Genomic DNA, 19,499 nt, shown 5'->3' with positions numbered 1-19,499 from the left:
CACCCAAATCCCAAACGCAGCTTCGCGGGGCTCGGTGGCAGTGCCCAAACGCAGGGCAGGGCAAGATGTGTGCCAGTCAGGGCCACCCTCTGGTCTCCCATGTCTCCCCCGGATACTTTTCGGGAGAGCTGATCAGCACCTGGAGTTCTGAGGAGCCCAAGGAGCTGGGGGTGATTCCAAGCACCCTTTTTTTTTCAGGGCACCTTCCAGAGGTGCAGCTTTTCCCAAGCACTGGGTACCCATTTCTCCATCAGGACTCCTCCCGGGCCTGAAATATTGGCTAAATAAATCGAGATATGAAATAATTCATGTGTGCACCCCCCATCTGCAGCTCGTGCACCCCACGGCGCTGGCCCGGCGCTGCGTCCTGCAAGCCCCGGGCTCAAAGCAGCGGCATTAAGCGTGTGAGTTATCAGGTGGTTTAGGAATTTGTCCCCAGAACGGGGCTGCGGGTAAACGCTGCCCTGGTGAGAGCTCAATCTGCTCCAGGGGTGAGAAGGAGGAAGGAGCCATTTAATGAAATTAACAGGCCTGGTTTGGGGTGGGTCCGGGGCTGTTTGGCCACATGGGGCTTCCTCAATGGGGCCATCGGGGAAACAAAGCCGGGAGGGGAAACAAAGGCCACGTCCCTGTCCTGGCCCTCCCGCGCCATGGCCGGCCAGCCCCGTGAGCCGCCGGACCGGGACATCCCAGTTCGCATCCCGGAGGAGTTCCCAGCTTGTTCGGCCCACCGGGACACCGGGACTGCAGGGCTCGGTGCGGTGCCAACCCGGCACGGCACAGGCTGCTCCGCCGTGCCCCGCGTTGGGCTCAGCTGCGATGGGGGGATAATAAATCATTTGTTTCCCTGTTTCCAGCCATTTTCAGCTTCTGCTCTGGCTGCAGAACCCAACCGCAGGCTGGGGGAGCTTGCCCGGTCCTGCTCCCAAGCCCATTCGGCCACGAGCTGTAAATCAGGAACCAAACTGCAGAAACAAAAGTGAAAATGTTCCTCCCGGACTGCAGTCCTGGGCCCAGCCCTGGGCTCTGCTCCAGCCCAGTTTTTTTCTGTTTTCCCCTCCTTGCACGCGGCTGTGTTCCTGTACCTGGCTGCTGGGCCATCTCCCCACCTCTCTTTAGCTCTGGGGCACCACTGCAGCTCTATTTTTCTTTAAAAAAGAAAAGTGATCACCCCACGGGTGAACCCGGTGCAGGGAGGCTCCGACATGGGCTCGGAGAGTGGGGAACTGCCAAAATTTTCAGGGATCAAAGCAAAGCTGAGCAGCCCCGGTTGTTCACATCGCTCAGGCTGCTGCCATTCACCAGCACCGCAGAGTAAATAACGAGGGATATTAATAACAGCGAGCCTCTGCCAGGACACAAACCAAGTTCCTCATCGGGAAGCCCAAGCGGCAGCGTTGGGGTAAAATGCACCCTGACACATCCAAACCCAGGCCAGGTCTGCCCGCATGTGGGGAAATGCTAATCTCAGCCAAAAAAAGGATATTTAGGGTCTACAAACAACCCCTTGCTGGACACGAGGCCCTGGGATGGGGGAGATCCGCCACAGCTTGGATCAGGAGCTGCGCAGGGGTGCAGGCAGGGGGGTGCCTGCTCTTCCTGCAGGTGTTTGGGAACAGGAACCCTCTTGCAGGAGGGTTCTCCCCTCTCTTTGCTTTCGTTTTTTTAATTGTCAGAAAGGGACACTGCTCTGATTGTGGTTTAGGCAGAGAAATTTGCAGGGGATTTAAAAATTCCAAATAACAATTAGCAGAAACAAGTGCCCCAAGCCTGGCTGGGTTTGGTTTGTTTTGCATCACCAACCTTCCCTGCCAGAGCAGTTTTGCAGAGACAGATATTGATACTTTCACATTTCATCTCTTTTTTTTTTTCCCCAATAAACTCTCCTGAAACTTAAATCCAGCAGTCTGAAGTTCAGATCTTCACTTTAGAGTTCAACTCTTAGAGTCAGGATGGTCAAAAGCACCTAAACCAGAGTTCCCATGAGACTTGTGATTGTTGTTTTCACAGGAATTTGCAGAAATTTCGCACAACCCCATCACACAGGGGACCCTGAGCTCTGGATTTCCTGGTACCACAAGACCCCAAATGTCTTAGAAACACTGCCCTGACACAGAGGGGACCTGGGTTTTGGCGTACCTCACTGGAGAGCTGATGCCAGACTGACCCAGACCACTTCCAAACCCATCAGAGGAATTCTGAACAAAGCTCTTTACTGCAGACTGAGCCCAGCAGCTGATTAAAGCCCAGGAGAGCCTCGGAGCCGCTCACAAGCCCCCCAAACCCCACTGCACCGAGCAGGACCTGCTCCCGCACCAGCCTCCCCTTTCGGCAGTGGTGCTACAGTAACACGTTAAATAAATATCGAGACACGATCCAGGCAACCCTGGGGAGGGAGCCTCCACTGTTGGTGCCTCCAGATGGGGACCAGAAGCTTTTGTGGGGGTTGATTTGGTGAGGAGGCAGCAAGCAGAAGAAGCACCGTGCTTTGGCCATCGGCCCACGGCCCGGCCCCGGCCGGTGATCGCCCGGCAATCGGGGACACCAAATCCCCCACGCCAGCTCAAAATACAGAGAGGGGAGAGCCGCGGCTGTTGCCTTGGGGGGGTCACCCATCGCGGGGTCACCCAGCCGGGGGTAGCCGCGCCCACCGCACGGCCCCAGCCGGGAGCATTCCCGGGGCGGGAGGACGAGGGTGGCTCAATCCACCCCGGCGCTGCCTCCAGCCTCCCGAGGGACCCTCCATCCACCCCCGGGGACCCTCCGCCGGGCAGGGCCGGGGCGCAGCCGCCGCCGCAGCCCTTTGAACGGCCCTATCGCTCCCGGCCGCGCCGCCCCGCGCCGCCCCCGCCGTGATGCGGCCCCGGCTCCGCCTCCCCCGCTCCGCCGGCGCTGGGAGCTCCCTTCGCCTGTTTGCCCTTATTTAATTTCGAGTGTGATTTTGCTATTTTTAGCAGCTGGATCCCCTCCAGTAAGGCTAGGAGCTCGCTCCGGTTTTTTTTTTCCCCCCCTCTCCCCTCCTTTCCCCCCCCTCCCCGTTTTTTTTTTTTCCTCTCGTTCCCTGCAAATGATTTTGACCCAGCTTCCTTCCTCCTGGAGCAATTTTTTTTCCTCTCTCTTTATTATTTATATAAATACGCGGGGCCTGGCGGGGCCGGGGATGCGGGGCTGAGCCGCAGCCTCTCTCTTCTCCTTGCAGATCCGCAGTCGCCGCGGGCGGGGGGTCCCTTCGCTCCGCCACACAGACCCGCCGGGAAAAACAAAACCATCAAACCGCCCCCAAAACCCACCCCGAACACCCGGCTCCGGGATCAAGCTGACTGTGAGTGCCACCTTCCTCTTCTTTCTGCTGCGGGGGGCGCGGGGGGCCGGGGCTCTGCTCGCCCTCGCCGCATGCGGGGCACGGCCGGCCCCGGGGTGTCGGGGTTTGCAGGGACGCGGGTGCGCGCGGCTCGCGGTGCCTCGCTTTATTATTGGTATTAATTATTGTTAATAGCAGGGTGATGCACCTGGCGGGCCGCGGCGGAGCGGGGGGCGGGGGGCGGGGGGGCCGGGCGGGGGTCCCTGGTGCCGCTGCTCCCACCGCCGAGCGACTTTGCTCCACTTACTCGGTTGCGGGTGATGCAAACGCCCCGCACGGCGCCCGGGGGCCCGCACGGCCCCGGGACAGCCCTGGGACAGCCCGCGGGGCCGGGACCGTGCAAGGTGCGTGGGGCCGCGGCCGGTGCACGGGCGTGAGAGCGGGACCCGGGCGTGGGGCTGGGGCGGCGTGAGGTGCGTGGGGCCGGTGCGAGGCCAAGCCCGGCTCACGGGGAACGCGCACACGCGGGTCGGGGCGAAGTTGCGGTGCTGGGGCTCAGCTGCCCCCCGGATGGTGCCCCCGCACCCCGCCAGCCCCGCACCCCGCCAGCAGCGCTGGCTCCACGAGGGGTTTTATTACCCCCCCCCCCCCCCCCAGGACAGGGGCTTCACAAAGCCCTGATGGTGCCCTTCCTGCCTCTTTTCTTTCTCCTCCACCTCCCTCCTTCCTTTCCTTTATCACTCCTTTTAATTATGCATCCCAGGAAGGAAGGGGGGGACTTTCCTCAATGGCAGCCCCGGGGGGCCGTTCAGAGCAGCCCCATGGCGGGTCTGTGCTGAGGAGGAGCCCGCACATCCCTCCCGGCCCGCACCCCTGCCCAACAGGCTCTTCAACTTCTGCTCCACGATTCCTTCCCCTCCTCCTTCCCCATCCCTCTGCCAGGAGGTGCGGCTGGGATCCTTCTCCAGCTGCCATCAGGCTGGATTTTCTGGGCGTGAAGAGATTTTTTTTTTGTTTGTTTTTTGTTTTTTGGTTTGTTTTTTTTTTTTTGTAAGATCTAAGCCCCCGCCTGTCTCCCCGCTTCTCCTGGGCCAGTTTGTTTAATCTAAGAGTAGGTGGCAGGAGCGGGGGATTTATGGGGTTATCTGCACGGAGCAGCGTAAGCCAGTGCAGGCGGCTGAGAAGGCAGGACCAGGCCCAGGAGCAGCCGGGAGCATCGCTCCGAGGGGACAGGTTGGCCCTTGTGCAACCCAGAGGTGGCTGCTTGAGGACGGCCCAGCTCATGCTGTGGAGCAGAGGGAGCAATGGGGCTGGGGGAGGAGAGCCCGGTGGCTCAGCATCCATAGGGATGGAGAGGGGAGGAGGTTTCCTTCCCCCAGTTCCATCAATCGAGAGGCAGATGTGGCCCCTCCACCTCCAAACCGTGCAGAGATGTTCCCCCCCCCGGCCGCGGGGAGCCCGGCAGCCCCTGCCCGCGTCCCCCACTGATTCCTCCCTGCCTGGAAAGGTTTCTCCCTCAGCTGCTTCCTCTCCTCCATGGCAACCCAGCTGCTCCCTCCCTCCCTCCATGGCTCTGATGCGTGTGAGCAGGGCCGGAGCTGCTCCCGCCATGTGCCCAGCATCGACCCACAGGCTCGGAGCACACCCCGGGCCTGGCAGGTGCTGCCGAGCCTGGGGCATTGCAAGGAGCTGGGGCTGCTCTCGGGAGCAGGGTGTTGGCTGGGAAGGTGCTGGGCTTGGAGAGAAGCATCCCCCATTTCCAGTATCCTCCTCCCAGCCCCCTCTGCCAGAGCAGGGCACGGCACGGAGCCCCCTCAGCTCTGGAGCGCCTGGGGAGGGCTCTGAGGTGCTGGAGGGAAGGGCGGGATGGGCAAGATGGATGGGTGGGATGAGGAGGAATGGATGGGTGGGATGAAGAGGGATGGGTGGGATGTGCACGTGCTTTCCCCAGCACCAACTTCGCAGCAGCTGCTGCTTTCGGGGGGGCGGGGGGGGAGGACCCAGTGGCACGCCCGTGCCATGGAGGGTTCCCTTGGCATTCCCAGCTGGAGCTGCTGTGTGGGGCCTGGTCCCTCCTCTGGAGGGAGGAGAGCACAGCAGGGTGGGGGCCATGCTGGGCCCATATGTTTCCAGCTGCAGGAGGGGGCACAGAGCAGCTCGAGGCTGTGCTGCCTCTGACAGAGATTGACTTAAAAAGAGACAAAACCCCATCCCAGGCCGACCAGCAGCCGGCCCTTTGCTGGCCTAAATCTAAACCATGCTTCTTTTTTCTCCTAAGAGACTCCTTGAAGGGCTCTGGGATGCTGTGAGTAATATTTTCGGGGTGTTTACACTACAGCATGGTTTCTGTCTCCCAAAAAAAAAAAAAAAAAAAAAAAGACTCCGAGGGTGGTTTTTGTTGTTGTTGTTCTGCACTCATGAGTCACTTCCAGAGGGGAGCAGGAGCTGACGCCTGTTTTTTGAAAAGGCTCAGAGGTCTGAGTGTGGCTCCTCAGGCTGCATGTCCTGCCCACACCCTCCCCAGTGAGGCTCAGTGTCCCAGCGGGCTCAGCACCCTCTGCCCCCCCTCGGCTGCTCCAACACCATCAAATAGGGACCAGTTCCTCAAAACTGAGCATTATCACCTCAGAGGTAGGAGGGTGCCTCCATCAGCACACACAGACCGGGCACACAGCCTCGGACCTGCCTCTGTTCCTGCTGGGAAGCCTCACATCGCCACTCTGGGCAGGTGTCCCCAGCATGGCCACGGTCACCCGGCCCCATGTGGGGTCACCAGCAAGCACCAGAGCTGTGGCTGCAATCCTGCCCCTTCCCACCCTTCCTCTCGCCTCCTGGGCTGGGAGCCGGGCATGGAGCCACCCCCACGGCTCTGGAAAAGCAGGTTTTCCCTGTGCCCCTGGGAAGCTGCAAGGTGGAGAGGGGAAGATGGAGCTTTTTCCTTTGTGTGATTGCTCCAAGGGCAAGGGAGAGCTGCCCAGCCCCTTGGGACGTGCACAGGGGAGGTGACAACGCAGTGTCCCCCGGTCAAGTGCAAGGCAGTGCCTGTCCCTAATCCCAGCGAGGTGGCCGGACTGGAGCAGGGGTGCAGCACCCACCCTGGGTGCAGCAGTGCAGAGGGTGGGGTGGAGAGCAGGACTGTGGGACCCTGAACCCTGCTCCAGGGCCCTGGCACCCCCCTGGGGACACCCAAGGTCCCCAGTGCCACCACTCATCCTGTCTCAACTCACCAGTGCCAGCATCTGGGATTTCAGATTAAATCAGGAGCCACTCTCCTCTTTCTGAGGAACGGGGCTGGGCTCTGCAGGACGGGCTGGCCAAGCTGCTGCTCCCCAAACACCTGGGGGGACCCCGGGAGCTGCCTGAGCACTGGGCACTGCCTGGTTCCGCAGGGTGGCCATGCCATGGGCTTGGGGCACTGCCCTGCAGCCAGTGCATTTTGCTCCCCAGCCAGTGCCAGGAGGATGCAGGGGGCATCTCCCCTGCCCCAGGGTGAGGGCTAGGGGGTGGCATGGGGAGCCAGAGCCGTGGCTGACTGACCTTCCTCTCTCCTACTCCTCTTCACTGCTGCTGGGACAGACGATGAGTGAATCCAGCGCCAAATCCAGCCAGCCCCTGGCCTCCAAAGGGGAGAAAGACGTGTCAGAGAAGAGGGGCCGAGGGCGGCCCAGGAAGAAGCCGCAGGTACGTGGGGAAGGAAGGGCTGGGCAGCTGTGAGGAAGGGGAGGCTGGACACCCCCAGGGTATGGGGCAGTAGGAAACCCCCCCACACCTACACCCCTAGGCTGGGGACACCCCCAGTGCAGCCCCATTACCCCTTTGGGCAGGGCCTTCCCAGGCTCACCAGCAGCAAGATCCTCCTGGGGGGCTCCAGAGCCCCCCCAGCTCTGCAGCACTCCAGAGCTCCTGGCCCCGGCTGGGGGTTCTGCTGCCCCTCCCCAGGCCCTGCTGAACCCGCCTTTGCAGACGGGCTAATTAAAGCCCCATTAGCAAAAGCTGCTCAGAGAGATAAGATGCTGCTGGAGCCTTTATAGTACCAAACCCCGCTCAGCCCCCCCCGAGGCAGGTGGGGCTTGTGCACATCGTTTTCCTGCAGAAAAGGTGATTTGTGGCTTCCCTGACACTTCCTCTGCTGCAGCACCAGCAGCAAGCGGGGTCTGGGCTGAAGGGCTGTGGGGACCGTCCAGCTGAGCTGAGTGGGTGATGCTGGGGGTGGAAAAGGTCACGTATGCCCGGCTGAAGGACACACAGGAGCCTGTGCCTGGCGTCTGACCGCCAATCCCAGTGTGACCAGTGCTCCCAGTACCACATGCAAGAGCATCTCTGCCCTGGCAGGGTCTGCTGGGGACAATGGGACTCCCAGGCTGGAGCATCCTGGGGTGCACTGGAAGCCACTCTGGGCATGCAACCCCCTCTGCTCTCCCTCCAGCAGGAGCCCAGTGAGGCCCCGACCCCCAAGAGACCCCGTGGACGGCCGAAGGGCAGTAAAAACAAGGCCACCCCAAAGGGCAGGGTAGGTACCCGGGGATGGGGCTGCTGCAGCCGGGTGCTGGTACCACAGGTCCGGTTTGAGCTCAATTATGGACAATTCCGGGCAGATCTGTCTCAGAGGTGGGGATGGGGGGGAATCTGGCCCAGGGAGGGTGGGGGGAGCCACAGGCCGTGTGTGTCAGCACCAGGACACCCGAGATAAACCTGTTTGCAAAACACGCGACTCACATCCTGTACCCACCTCGTGACTCACGGGGCATCCCGGGGCCGGGGGGGTCGGGGGGCTGGCAGCAGCACCCCAGGAGATGCCACTGGGGTGATGAATCCGGCAGTCACGGGTGGGAGGAAGGGGAACACCACCCACCCCCACCAGCATCCTGGGGACAGCCTGACCAAAATGCCTTTTTTTGCTGTCCTGGCTCAGAAAGCTGCAGTCACACCAGGGAGGAAACCTCGAGGGCGACCCAAAAAATCGGTAAGCGGGCTTTTCCCTTCCCCATCCACCCTGGCAGGGCACTGGGCACTTCAGGGGTGCAGCAGCTCCCCAGAGAGCCCCATGAGTGCAGGGTGGATGTTGTCGGGTTGTAGGAGCACAGAACAGTTGAGCGAGTAGGACACGGCACTGGGTGGGCTCTGAACTCCTGAGGGCTGGGGGTCTGAGGAGTCCTGGCCCCCCCATCTCCCAGTGGGCCCAAGAGCGGCGTTGGGTGGCTGGTCCTGCCCTGGGGACACGCTGGCACAGCCTGCCCGGGTCCCTGCACGGCGCTCCTGCAGCCTGCGGGCGCAGCCACCCCCTCTCTTCCCTGAGCTTTCCCTCCCCCATTCCATTTTTTTCTCCTTTCCCCCTCAGTTCGCAGCTCAGGCGGGTGCCAGGTACCCGGGCGGTTTCATCTCCCTTCCCTGCCTGTCCCAGATTTTGCTCCTCCTTTTCCCACTGAAATTCCTTGCGGAGCCGAGGGGTTGAGACCAGCCGGTGCTGCAAACCCGGGCTCGCGTCCTGGGGTCTCCTGTGCCGGAGCCACAGTGCCAGGGGTTGTTTGGGGACCCCAGGGCGGGCAGCCAGCGGCGGGGGGCGGGGGGTGGGTGTGGGAGGAGCCTGTCCTGTGCCAGCGGGGCCGTGCCGGGGACACGATGTCCCGCTCTGGCAGGCGCGGTGGCGTTTTTGTGAATGAAGCGGGAGGAAGCGGGGGCCGGTGTGACTCAGGCTCACTCAGCCCTGAGTCACCGCCGCGTGCGGGGTCACGGCCGCCCACCCCGGCGTGGGGGCTGGACAGGGACACCCGGGGCTGGACACGGACAGGCTGCCACCACCCCCCGGTGGCCACTAGGGACCGCGGACCCGCACTCAGAGGTGTTGCGCACCCAGGGTGTGTGGTCTCCCCTCCTCACTGCGAGCCCACCCGGAGGGCTTCTCACCTGGGATTTAATCTCCAAGCTGGAGCCAGGGCCAGTCCTTTAATCCAGGAGGGTGCCGTGCCTCAGTTTGCCTCGTCGCACAAGGGGTGCGATGTGCCTGGTCAGCCCTTCGTCCAGGGGCAGTGGAGTGGGGCTGCACTCCCTGACGCCCCCGGCCACGCTCCCTTGCCTTGCAGCAGCAGGACGAGGAGGAGGTGAACATTTCCCAGGAGTCATCCGAGGAGGAGCAGTGACACCTCCCGAACCGGCGCTACCTCATCGCCCGACAGCCCCGCGGCGGCCGGGGGAGAGGGACGGGGAGAGACCCACGGTGCCGCCTTGGCTTCCTCCTCCTCCTCCCTCCTCCGCTCCCTCCTCACCCTCAGACAACGGCAGCACTGGAAAATGGCCCAACCCGGGCGGCCCCCGCAGCCCCCGCCCGGGAGGGGCACCTGGCCCAGCTCCCCCTCCCCAGCCCCGGGGTTCAGGGTAGCCCCACTGGAAAGGGGGGTCGTGGCAGAGAGCCGGGGCTGGCACCCCCCCCCTTCGCTGCCCCCCATGCAGTGATCTCGCCCCGCCAAAGTGGGTGCTGGCTGCCCCCCCCCAGCACTGGGCTCTGCCCTGGGGCCTCTGCAGGGAAGAGATGGGGGGCAGTGAATGTGAGACCCCCCCAAATGCATTAGACCTTTGCTCTGGCCTGCTGCTACCCTGGGCAACCCCGCCTGTCCCCCCAGTCCGGGGTGACTGCACTGTGTGCGGGAGCAGCTCCCGCAGCGCTGCCGGGGCCCGGTGCCCATCCCTGGGGTGCCAGTCCCCGAGGGTGCCAGTCCCCAGGGGTGCCCGAGCAGGGCTGGCTCTGGGCAGCCCTTTCCTCATAGGTTCTGGTATATATATATATTTTTTTTTAGTACTTTTTTTTCCTTTCATTCACAACTACCTCTGGATATTTAAGTTCCACTCTCTGAACTCACAGATGTGCTGCTGCGCTGCCGGGGCACCGTGGGCTCGGTGGTTCCTGTTTTCGGGGTGTTGCTGGGGGCCGTGGGGTGTTTTTTTTTTCTCCCTCCCCTTTTTTTTGGGCTTCATTTTTCTTTTTTTTTTTTTAAATTTTGAGGTCTAGTTTGCTCTGCTGCTTCAAGGGATCGAGGCTGGCAGGGCAGAGGGGAGGGGGGACCATGGGATGCTCCCCCCGCCCCTCTGCCCCGGCACGACGGCTGCAGCGGGACCGGAGGTCGGTGCCAGGCGGCCCCGGCAGGAGAGAATCGGGGTTTGGTTTGGGGTTTTTTTTTGGTTCACTGTTAACGACCTTTTGGGTTCCTATTTGCAGTTACTTGAATAAAACATTTTATGGATGTTTGTGACGCCTCTGTCCTGGCTGGGTGGGGCAGGAGTGGCTGCTCCCAGGCCATCTCCTCCACAGGGACATCTGTGCTGGTGGCAGCCACCAGCCATCCACGGAGATGAGCTGCTGATGGAAACACAAACAGGCAAAGCCCTGCTGCCCCCCAAACTCCCGCCCGAGGCCGGGAACCCCCAGCCCCACACGGAGCCTCGGGGCCAAGGCAGAGACACGTTTATTTACCCCATTTTCCCCCAGGCATCCCATCCCGGCACAGCCTGCTGCTCTCTGCCAGTCTGCCAGCCCCAGTGGGCCCTCCCGGAGCTTTCCAAGGGGCTGCTGGAGCAGTTCAAGCAAAAAAAGAAAAATGGCAAAACCAGGCACTGAGGTGGGAGATGTCCCATCCGGGTCAGTGCTCAGATGTGGGGGCAGCGGCTGTGGCATCGTGGCACCACCGCGGGCACATCGTGCCTGTTCAGTGCTGACAGTGTCCTCCCTTCCCTCCCGCGGGCAGGATCCGGTCCCGGTGCTCCAGGCAGCGTCAGGCCCTCCAGTCCCTGCGCGGGGGCCGAGGGGGCGAGGGTCCCCCCCAGGCGGGCACCACCTGCAACACAGAGGGGCACACCTGCAGCCCAGGGCATCACGGCGGGTGGGGGAGGCACCGCCCTTGCAACCCAACCCTCCCAAAAACCTCTGGATTACACCCAAAGCCTGACTCCTTCCAGGCCTGACTCAACGTTCTTGGAGGTCTTTCCCAGCCTTAATGATTCCACGATTCCCACAGCTCCCCTCGGGACAGGCACCTCACTTGCTGTTGCTTCAGTTTTTTATGGAAAAACGGGAAAAATGCCAACTCCCACCACAGCGACCCACCTGAGCCTCCTTAGCCTCCACCAGCAGCTCCTGCTCCGACTCGGGCGGCTCCTCAGCCGGGTCGTAGCTGTACATGGGCAGCAGCCGGTGCCGCAGCCGGTCGGACCTGGCGGGGGTCGGTGGTGAGCGCTGACCCCGCAGCCCGCCAAGGCCCCCAGCCCCGCGGCCCCGCTCACCTGCGCTTCTTCTTGACGTACATCACCTGCGGGGAAAGGCGTCAGCGGCGGGGGGCTCGGCGCCGGGCTCGGTGCCCCCCGGTCCCCCCCGCCCGCCCACCCACTCACCGCGGCCAGGAGGGCGCCGAGGAGGGTGAGGAGGAGGAAGGGCCCCAGCACGGAGCCCACCAGCGAGTCGCCGGCCGCGCCCGGGGCCGTGGGGGCCGTGGTGTTGCTCATGGCCCAGCGCCGGCTCCTGCCCGCATGGGGACGCGCGTGTCCGGCCCCACGGACGGGAGCCCTGCAACCCACAGCCGGCCTTGGGAATGACCCCCTGTCCGGGAATGACCCTCCCACCCCGGGAATTCACCGTCCGGGAATGACCAGCGCTCAGGTAATAACCCACATCCCGCCCGGTAATAACCAATACCCGGTAATGATCCCCCGCCCGGTAACAACACCCCTGGAGGGGCTCACCCCGCACCCCCCTTCCTGCAGAGCTGGGGCTGGGGGGGGCTCCGCCTCCACCAGCGGGAGATCCGGCGGGACCCCCGCACTGGGCTCTGCCCGGGACACCCCCGGACCGCCGACCCCCACCCCAATTCCCCCCCCTCTTCCCCCTCGTCCAGTTCGGGATCCCCCGGGCTCTCCCCTCCCCCCCCCGCCCCCCCACTCCGGGGATCCCCGCGCGCGCCACGCCTCGCCCCGCCCACCTGCGCGCGCCGCCCGCAGCCGGAACCCATGCGGCGCGTGACAAGCGCGGGGCGGGGCCGAGCGCGCGCGGGAGGGGGCGGGGCAAGGGGCGAGGGGGCGGGGCTTGGGGCGGGGGTGGTGGCGGAGCGCGGCCGGCAGGGGGCAGCAAAGACGGGGCGGGAAACGCGTGAGGGGAGAAAAGGGAAAAGGGCGAAGAAACGCGGGGAAAACGGAATAACGAGGGACCGGCAGAGGGAGGAAGGGAAAAAACGGGGGAAAAAACGGGTAAAAAGAAGAAAAGACCCCTGGGGGGGGGCACAAGGAAAGGCGAGCAGAGCGGTGGGCGGGCAGATGGAGGGAGGGAGGGAGGGAGGGAGGGGGGAGTTGCACATCTGGCCAGGTGAGTGCGCAGCTGGGGGTGTGGGCAGGAGAAGAGAGAGGGGATGGATGGATGGACGGATGGACGGAGGGATGGAGATGCAGGTGTGGTGTGGTGTGAGACAACCGACCCGCGGGGCTGGGGCTGGCGGGGCTCCCAGGGGTGCCAGGAACACGGGCAGGGTCATCCACATCGGGGGCTGCTGTGGGTCCCTGGCCAGGGGCTCCTGCTGTGGCCGCTCTCCCCCAGGCTGGACCCAGGGGCTGCGATGGTGCCAGCGGTGTCACCCACGGTGCTGGCAGAGCCCCAGCCCTGATCCTGGCCACAGGGCTAATCCGCTTTGCCCACAGGGACCAGATGGTCCCGCTAAGTGGGTCAGGCAGGAGCGGGGGACACCAGGGAGCACCGGGTCCTGCTGCACTTCCCAACAGCTACAAAAAACAGTCATCAAGAGGAATGAGGTGAACGAGGAGCCTAGACATGGCAGAGTTGGGGGGACACAGCCCCCGGACTGGCAGCGGGCCAGGGCTCAGCCACTCCAGAGCCTCCTGAGCTGGTGGGGAAGAGCAGCTCCTGGTCTGCAGCCTCTGGGATGACCTTGCCCATGGCACAGATGGTTGCACCCTGCCTGTACCCTGCCTGCACCCTGCCTGCACCCTGCCTGTACCCTGCCCATACGCCTGCCTGCACCCTGCCTGCACCCTGCCTGCACCCCTGCCTGCACCCTGCCTGCACCCCTGCCTGCACCCCTGCCTGCACCCTGCTTGCACCCCTGCTTGCACCCCTGCCTGCGCCCTGCCTGCACCCCTGCCTGCACCCCTGCCTGCACCCTGCCTGCACCCTGCCTGCACCCTGCTTGCACCCCTGCCTGCGCCCTGCCTGTACCCCTGCCTGCACCCTGCCCATACCCCTGCCTGTACCCTGCCTCCACCTCTGCCTGTACCCTGCCTATACCACTGCCCATACCACTGCCTAAACCACTGCCTGTACCAGTCCCTGCACTGCTGCCCTCACCCCCTGCCCAGCCCATGCAGGGTTATTTTCTCCTCTCCAGCCCAGAAAAGGGCACCAGCTGTCCTGAGAGTGGCTGACAGCTGCTGTTCCCAGTGTCCTGTTGTCCCCAGGGGTCCCGCTGGCCCCACTAGCCCACACTGACCCCACTCTCCCCAGCAGTGGCACTGGTCTCATTGTCTGTGTTGACTCACCCTGCCCCAGGCACCCTTCCCAAACCAGCCCCAGCCCCCTGTTCACCACTGCAATGGGGGAACCACAGAGTGGGACAGGACCCCCAGCCCCCCAGCCCAGCACTGACACTTCAGGGGCCTTCCATGCTGCCACCATCCACCGCTGCCCATCCCCTCCCAGCTGAACCCTGCTGTGCCATGGCTAAAAATAAATCCATCAATTTCTAGGAAAGCTCCTTGGAGAGCATGAGCGAGTGGAAGCACATGGCCAGGAGGAGCATGCGTGGTCCAGGGGAAGCAGCATCCTTGGGAGCAGACCAGGGGGTCACCAAGCCCCTCCACATGGCCAGAGCCAGTCCAGGACACCTGCAGCATCCCCAGATCCCACGTGAACATCTTTTTCCCAATCCACTGCTTCCCAGAGCATCCAGATGAGGGGAAAAGGGGAGTCAAGGCTGGGGCAGCGCAGGACCTGCTCATCCCTGGAGAAATCTCCCCCTTGCTTACCCTGGCGTGGGGGAGGATGTCGGGGGGGCTGAAGGCAGCATTGCCACCCATCCTGGGGACAAGAAACCTTTGTGATCAGGATGGAAGGGGCGTCAGCCAGGGGGGCAAAGCTGGAATAGCAACACGGGGTATCTATTTCTTCCCCAAACGCCGCTGTGAGACATCAGCCCCCTCCCCTGCACTGCTTGGCCCCCAGCACATAACTGAGGACAGCTTTGCTGAGCTGCTAAGCTCCCGTTTAAGCAGCTGAGAGCAAGTGGCCGGATTTCCAGCCAGCGCATCCCTCCGGCTGCTCATTCGGCCAGAAATGCCGGGGTGGGGGCCGGGTGCCGCCGTCCCCGCGGGGGAACAGCCGCCCCGGCTCTGCCTCGCCGCTCGCCCGCTCAGGCATTAACGCCGCCGTCAGCACAGATTAATTCTGCCCTGGGCTCCGCGCCACAGCTGCAACACGAGGCTCTTGTGCGCCAGCCCCCGTGTTTTCTGCAGGAGGAGCCTGGTCACATCCAGATCCCAAAGGGAATGTGCAAAGGCTCGCTTAGGGATGGGTCTCCACACCAGGACACGTTTGCGTGGCAGGGAAGTGCGGGAGCTCACCTTTCTGTGGCCGGGCTGGCAGTGCCAGCGGCACCACGCACGGCCTGGGGTGCTGGTGCCCTCCGTGCGGGCTCCTCCCGGCCTCTCACACAGCAAGGGGCTACTCCCACGGGAAGAGCTCTCAGGAAGGATTTTGTGAAATAGTTGGAAGCACATTCAGAGGCTCCACGAGGCTCTCTCCTTAAAATGCCCCTTTTTATTGCAGGGTGCCTGCCCCATCAGCAAACCCATCTCAACACCAGGCTGTTGGTGACATCTGTCCAGTTCCTCTTCCAGGCTGTGACTGTCCCAGGCCACTGCAGGGAGGGCTTTCTCCTTGGGTGACACTGTTGCCCAATCTCTGAGTTCACGTACGAAGGGACCAGAGCTGGGACAAAGAGACCAGGCAGGAGGCAGAGCCGTGTGAAATACTGGCGTGTTTATTGGTTGGCACTAGATTACAGCCCACACTCTCGGCAAACTGGCATCCACCAATTTAATTTTTTCAGTTTTTCACTCTTTTAAAGACAGTGACGGCCTCCCCCTTGCACACAACTCAACAGAGGAAACCCCTCGTGACAGGACCCCGCCGCACCACCCGGCTCCACACAAGGAGAGCCCTCCGGCCTTTCTGGAGACACTGTGGATGAAAGGTCAGAATCACATGGGATGTCCTGCACCTGCCAGCCAGGACCGAGCAGGAGCAGGAGAACATCTGCATTATCCAGAGGTTCCAACTGAGACGGATCCCCAAAGGAAACAGAACGTGTTTTCTACTTCACACGTGTGACTTTGAACAAAGGTGGTGTAAGAACACATCGGTGAGAAAGAGAAAAGAGCATCTATTGCAATGCTCCATTTCCAAAGGGCCTTTGCTGTTGCAAAGTGTTTCTGCAAACTATTTAATTTGTTGTAACCCTCCCATGCGAAGTTCACCAGGAGATTAGAAACACCAAGTGCTGGAGGGAGGAACAGAGATCTGCAGCCAAGAAAATAAACCCAAACAGATTATAGGAATTACAAGTACAAAACCATCTTGAATTCACAGAGAATTGAGTATTTCACTTGCAACTTATGAAAATTACTGAAAATATCAGGCCTTTTAAAATCCTAACAAAACAGCAAGTTTGTTCTCTCCATCAGTTTTCCTTCTGCAAACTTGCTGACACTTCCCTGGGAAAGCCAGGTGGCAGGAGTGGCACAAGAACCTCCATGAGACATCCCAGCTGACCCCAGCACATCCCAGCTGACCCCAGCACATCCCAACTGACCCCAGCACATCCCAGCTGACCCCACCATTGCATGGACCACAGCACCCAGGGATCCCTCACCAGGCTCTGTGGTTGCCATCGGCCCCCACCCCAGGCTGGACATTTCGATGACTTGGATCAGTACCTGGAAGGGCTCCGAACTCGTTTTCCCTTGCACCTGGGTCAGTTCCACCCTCAGTTGTGGGGGTGAGGTCGAAGGTACCAGCTCAGACACAAACCAGAAACAGTCAAAGCCCTACAGCTCTGACCAACCATGAAGATTCCTTGTTTTGGGGAGGAATGGAGAAGCCTCAGGCAAACACACCCACGGACAGGATGTTGGACAATGGACCCTGGTCATTCATCCCTCAACCAGGGTCTGGGGCCCCTTTCTCCTGATTTGGGGGGGCTGCCAGGAACCCCCCATGTACACAGAGCTCATGGAAGGACTGAGCAGCAAAGGCAAAGTGATCATTCCAGATTTTCTGATTTAATAAATATAAAATAGGACACACAGGAAATTGAACAAACACTCTCACACCTCCCCAGGTTCATTTCTGAGGCAATTCTAGAGCCGATTCATCAAGTATAACATCAAAATTCCCATCTTCCCAAAAAAAAAAAAAAAGAAAGAAAAGAAAAAACCCTATGGACTAGCACCAAAGAGAGATTTATAAATCTCTTAAATACAACTTCAGTCCAGTTCAGTTTCTTTTTCACCAGCTACACCTTTGTTATGCACAGACCCCCTGACACCACCCCCAGCATAGCACTCCAGGATCTCGGCAGCCCAGAGCAGCTGGGTTAGTTCATTCCAAGGTTAGGAAAATGAGGATCACGCCCTGTATGTGTCAGGAGCTCAGGGACCAGCTGAGGGGCACTCAAGCCATGAGGTCACCACGTCCCTGCAGGGCTGCAGCCACCAGATGATGCCATTACTGAGCAGGAGAATGGAGCCAGGAGGGGAAACCCAGCCTGGGAGCAAGACCAGAGCAGGCACTGCGTCACCCAGAGGGAAAAGCTCCTCACACTGCAACCCTGTCACTGCTTGGGGCAGGTTTGGCTGAAGATACAGCTCCAATCCTCCCCCAGCACCAGCCACAGGCTCCTCTTGGGGGGGTCCAACCCCAAACCAATCCCTCCCCAACGCCCAGTGTCCCCCCCCCTATGCTCTGCACAGGGAGGGATGCTGCATCTGGCTGTGTGAAAGCACAAACATTTGAGATAAAACAGAGAGAACAGGCAGGAAACCTACAGCTCTTGTACAAGTGTTACTTGTTGGACCTGTGCAGCCTCCAGGATTTCATTCTCCGGGAGTGACCCGTGTGCTGCGGAATGCTGAACACAGCTTCTGCATGGAAAAGCTGAGGCAAAGGCCCAAAGCCCCTGCTAGATCCGGGAAGGGAACTGAGGATTCCTGACATTCCCTACTCACATTTTCAGCCAGAATACTTTGTGGCCACACAAGGGAAAAAGCAACACTTGCAGATTCCAATCCCTTTTCGTTTTTCCCTTTACAGAGTTTGCTTTAAGGCACATTCCAGCTCAGGCTGAATGAGTGCTCCACAGGAGAGTAGGGAAGAGCTCACAGCATCCATCTACACAGGAACAGAGCTGGTGGGAAAGCTGATCCTGCCATTCATTCCAGCTCCCACCAAACCCAGCTCCCACCTTGCCCCCAGCACCAGGGCAGACAGCAGGAAGTTTGGGGGGCCCTGATGCGCAGCCCTCAGGCTCTGCTCCCTTCCTCTGCTTATTCCCAGAACACCTCCACCTGGCTGAGCTGGAAGCAGACCAACCTGAGGAGATTGTCACCGTGTCCCCTCCCTGCTGTCACTGCCTCGATCCTTGGGGGTTTTACAGCCCGAAGTTTAATGTGTTTTCAATTTGAAAAAAAATCTTTTTAGTTTGCACAGTGGCTGTTAACTCCACATCCAGGGAATGTTCTGCCTAATGTTGTACCTGGAGAGGTGAATGCCAATGGCTCAGAATTCCCAGTGCCACGGCAGTTCTGAGCCAGGGTGTGCTGGCGCTGCTGACCATACTGAGTGTGGACAGCTCGGCCAGTGCTGCTGGGAACTGGCAACACTGCCCTGAGATAGGGGAGGCACAGCTGTGACACTGAGGTTCCAACAAACCACTCAAACAATCCATCTTTGGGAAGCCACCAGACGTACTTTAACATCACTGAATTCCAGATTTCAGGGAGAATGGGTAAAACCCCTCCCTTCTTTCACTCTTCTCTCCCAGGAAAAGGCAGCACCTCCCAGGCCCAGCAGTGGCCCAGCCAGGCAGCACCCACCACACAGCAGGGAAATCCCCCAATCCCCACCTGGGCTTACTCTGAACTGCAAAAGGGTTCTTCCCTTTGAAATGTGCCTTTGAACAACCTCAGTGTGAGCAAAGTCACATCTGAAACCCAAACCCGCCCAACAGCAACCACCTCAGCCAGGTGCTCTGTGGTTCCTGCCACACACGATTTCCAAGCTGCCAATAACCAAAGAACCAAAATCCCTTTTCCACAACAACAAATCCTTGTCTGGGAGACACTCCCCAAAGCCAGAGCCACACAATTCCAGCTCTGCTGAGTTTCATTACACTCAGCTCTCTCTGCAGAGGGACGTCCATCTGCCTCTTAAGTTTTACACATCAGGTAGGACCACCAGAGAGATTTGGAATCTGACAAATCCTCCTGGAAGGATCCAGCAGCACTTGGACACACAGGTATTCCAGGGGTGTCTTCCTTTTCTCCTGCTCCCATGCTGGAGTCACCAAACTGGTGCAGAGTTCCCTTGCCCCTCACTGGTGTAGCAAGAGTGGGGCGTCCTTGGACAATGACCACAGGAATGAAAAGCAGCAAGAGAAGAAGGGACCCCATTACCGACATCACTGTGCCCCTAAGGAGCTGCAGACGGACCCCCAGGGCCCAGAGGTGATGAAAAGCAGCAGCCCCTCACCTGTGCCCCACTCATACCCCAAACCAGAATTGCAGACCTGCCATGACGGGGGGACCAAACAACTGCTGCACCTCGCTGGCTGTCTGGGGACATCCTGTGTCATACCCACCTCCCAGCAGTGCCCAGAGAGCACAGCCAGGCTGAGAGCCAGCTAAGAACTGCTCCCATGGGATGCTGAGACACTGCTCCACATAAGGTTCAGGCCAGCTGAGGTTAAGAATCCCGCTATCCATCGCTACCAGCTTGGAACAGCACCAGTTCTAGCACGGCTGGGAGCCCCAGGCTCATCCCCTGGGATTCGGCACACTCAGGACAGTGGCCCCAGCAGTGAGACTGAGCAGCACCGTCCGGGCTGCAGAACCAGAGCCATGCTCCCAGCAGCTCCCCTGTTCCTCACACAGACAG

The 19,499-nt window shown here is 60.8% G+C and overlaps 2 protein-coding genes and 1 long non-coding RNA gene across 5 annotated transcripts; 2 read left to right on the top strand and 1 right to left on the bottom strand.

Moving 5' to 3' along the window:
- The first annotated feature begins 2,859 nt into the window (after window positions 1-2,859).
- Window positions 2,860-10,536, top strand: HMGA1 (high mobility group AT-hook 1). 3 transcript variants are annotated; one of them, XM_042013290.1, is made up of 6 exons: window positions 2,860-2,971; window positions 3,200-3,322; window positions 6,878-6,982; window positions 7,728-7,811; window positions 8,214-8,264; window positions 9,382-10,045. In XM_042013290.1, exons 3-6 carry the CDS (start codon window positions 6,881-6,883, stop codon window positions 9,436-9,438), a joined length of 294 nt encoding a protein of 97 aa, XP_041869224.1. In that variant the 5' UTR covers window positions 2,860-2,971; window positions 3,200-3,322; window positions 6,878-6,880; the 3' UTR covers window positions 9,439-10,045. The 3 variants fall into 3 exon arrangements, with proteins under 3 accessions (XP_041869224.1, XP_041869222.1, XP_041869223.1); XM_042013288.1 differs by having other exon boundaries at window positions 2,904-2,971; window positions 7,731-7,811; XM_042013289.1 differs by lacking the exons at window positions 2,860-2,971; window positions 9,382-10,045 and adding an exon at window positions 10,299-10,536 and having other exon boundaries at window positions 3,239-3,322.
- Window positions 10,537-10,740: 204 nt separating this feature from the next.
- Window positions 10,741-12,145, bottom strand: SMIM29 (small integral membrane protein 29). The gene is made up of 4 exons (XM_042013287.1): window positions 11,681-12,145; window positions 11,573-11,598; window positions 11,397-11,502; window positions 10,741-11,127 (listed from the first exon to the last, which is right to left on the bottom strand). Exons 1-4 carry the CDS (start codon window positions 11,789-11,791, stop codon window positions 11,065-11,067), a joined length of 306 nt encoding a protein of 101 aa, XP_041869221.1. The 5' UTR covers window positions 11,792-12,145; the 3' UTR covers window positions 10,741-11,064.
- On the top strand, window positions 11,860-16,801 carry LOC121657506. The gene is made up of 2 exons (XR_006013652.1): window positions 11,860-11,945; window positions 15,114-16,801. It is a non-coding gene; the product is annotated as an uncharacterized LOC121657506 (long non-coding RNA).
- The last annotated feature ends 2,698 nt before the right edge of the window (window positions 16,802-19,499 follow it).

The sequence above is a fragment of the Corvus kubaryi genome, unplaced genomic scaffold (genome assembly GCF_017639235.1).
Source record: "Corvus kubaryi isolate FWS band 111438036 unplaced genomic scaffold, C.kubaryi_AGA036_p1.0 split1-37355, whole genome shotgun sequence".
Taxonomy (NCBI): Eukaryota; Metazoa; Chordata; class Aves; order Passeriformes; family Corvidae; genus Corvus; species Corvus kubaryi.
This window is presented reverse-complemented; position numbering and strand designations above follow the sequence as displayed.